Consider the following 2456-nt stretch of genomic DNA (forward strand, 5'->3'; position numbering starts at 1 on the left):
TATTTCTGAGCAGAGGTGACAAAGGCAGTTAAGCTGCTCTCAGGACAGCCTGCTGCATTGTCACCAGTGGTTTAGAGCTCTTGGTTGAAGGTGACCAAATTGCAAACCAGGGAAGGTCCTCCGTTAGGCTGAAATTTCCCTGTCTCAGTTCCTCCTGGCTTTCTCCACCCAGGAAGGTTCTTATTTCTGCACTGAAGAGCCCCTTTCAGTTGAATTTGAACCTGTTTTTAACAAGGAAACTCCTCTCAGGGACTCTCCAAAGCCCAGCTGCTGTTATTTCAAAATCATCTCTGAAGTTGAACCTGCCCATGATGCTTGATTAGACAATTCCAGAAGCAGGTAAAAAGAGAATTAAAAGCTACTTTAGGCCCTAACTACCTCAGGTAGGAGAAGAAAAGGCTTCCCATCTGTGATGTGGGGAGCTCAGGTGCCTTGGGTACAGCTCTGGAGCCAGCTCTGGGTGCCTCAGGACTGACTGTCTTGCTCTGAAACCTACCCAGATGCTCTTTTCTAGTGCCAGGTGTTGTGAGCACAGGTGTTGTCCATAACAGCAGATAAAATAATCCTTGTTACATCCTGGTTTTAACTTCTCTTTAACTGACTCTTCAGCACTTGCTGTTTCTCCATCACTTGGATAAGTTAAGACTCTCACCTTTCCTCTGAAGGCCCCAACCTGAATTATGGGCTACTATCATTTTGCCACCATGCCAGAGAAATCCCAGACACGCTGCCTAACAAGTGTTGTTACATTTTACTGTCCCTGTAGCTCTCTCTGATCTACATTTCTGCCAAATCTCACAAATGTTGTTCAAACCACTTCCTGCTGCAGATGGAGCCGAGACCCCAGCATGTGCAACTGAAATGCACTCGTGTTCACTGACTGATGCAAGGAAAATCCCCCCCAGTCAGGAAACAATAACAGCTTCAACCATTATAGCTGTTATAAAGCCTTACCCACATCTGGCTTCCACCCTCCATTAGCTCTAGTTTTGCAAATGCAGACAGAAATAGCCTTAACAGTGCAAAAAAGGTTTGCAGTACTCCTCGGGATTGCAAATACATGCACAGAGCCAATGTTTCTCAACTGGATATTTCTAGGCAATTATCTAGTTATATCAGCACCTCCTTTTGAAAGAAGATGAGCACAGAGCATTGTGGATCCCATTACAAACACACTCACTCCCAGACACTCAAAAAAGCTCTTCAAAGTTATGAGCAATGAGCTCTTAGGCTTTCAAATATCTGCCAGCAACCTAGTTTCTTAATTGTATTTGTGAGAAACAAAGTGAACCGCTGGCAGAAGATGCGGTGGCAATACCAGTTGTATGACCTTTATCAACAACTCCTCAAGTTTCATTCAGGAACAAAAATAAAACCAAAGGCAAAACTATGAGCCCAGCTTAATTCCTATTAGCATTTTTTTTTTTTCAGTTCCCATATCTATCTTCAGATGTGAGTGGTTGGAGCTTCATACTTGAGGGTGTGAGAAACTGGAGTGGTGAGCTTATCTTCTTTGGGTTATGGGTATCTAAGCAGAACTCACCCAGAAGCTGAGACTCAACCACACTAAATCATAGAATTGTTTTGGCTGGAAAAGACCTTTAAGATCAAGTCCAACCATAAACCTAACACTGCCAAGTCCATCATTGCTTGACACAGCTGATGCCAAAGAAAAACTACACTACCAAGATCTCACCAATTGCAATAAAAGCTGTCAAACCTTCTTGCCCCTGCATTATCTCTAATTTATCTTCTGGTATTTTTATCCTCTCCACTTGGCTCTCCCAGTCTCCAAAGCTCCTTACCTTGCTCGGCACACAGGACTGCTACCAGCAGGGCAATCAGAAAAGCCTTCATGGTTGTTATGCCCTCACAGCCTGAACAATGTGGGATGGTGCACTACAGTAAGGTTTTATACTGGGCCCACGTTTACTTTGACTTCCTTTGATTACAGTAATTTGAGGTTTGGGGAGTGACAGCATGTAAGATGTGATCAGTGATGGGTGTGTTTGTGCGTAGGAACCTACTCAGGTAGCAATTTTTTTTTATATCTCATTGAGATCCAATCTTTTTTTCCAAGGTCTACTCCTGCTGACCATGTCTGCATGGCTAATTTGGGGAACAATTTATCTGATTAAAACATGGGAGTCCCTCCTTACTCCATTGGGCTGAACCGTGAAACCTGGAGCAAAACAGAGGCATCTGCACCAGTCTGGGGTGGCTCATCACTTGCAAGATAGTAGGTGTCACCTGGCATTCTCCATCCCTTCTCTCTGCCATGATTTGAGAGCTTCATATCTGTGGGAAGTGAGAGAGGAAGCAAAAAATATTTTCGCTGGATTGTCCACAGTCATTTAGAATTATCTCATTTGTACTAAGTGCTTTAAGCAGAAAAGCAGCTTGTGTTGTGCCTGCAATGACACTATTTGTGTCTGGAGACTGTCACTCAGAGACTT

At 43.7% G+C, this 2456-nt stretch overlaps 1 protein-coding gene across 1 annotated transcript in view; it reads right to left on the minus strand.

The window, feature by feature from the left end:
- LOC104527916 (lymphocyte antigen 6E) overlaps positions 1-1880 on the minus strand; it is a 3592-nt gene extending 1712 nt beyond the window's left edge. The window contains exon 1 of the mRNA XM_010171759.1: positions 1806-1880. Coding sequence (XP_010170061.1) covers positions 1806-1857 — 52 coding nt within the window. The 5' untranslated portion in view covers positions 1858-1880. The remainder of the gene's footprint in view (positions 1-1805) is intronic.
- Positions 1881-2456: the final 576 nt, after the last annotated feature.

The sequence above is a fragment of the Antrostomus carolinensis genome, unplaced genomic scaffold (assembly GCF_000700745.2).
Source record: "Antrostomus carolinensis isolate BGI_N321 unplaced genomic scaffold, ASM70074v2 scaffold22617, whole genome shotgun sequence".
NCBI classification, from domain to species: domain Eukaryota; kingdom Metazoa; phylum Chordata; class Aves; order Caprimulgiformes; family Caprimulgidae; genus Antrostomus; species Antrostomus carolinensis.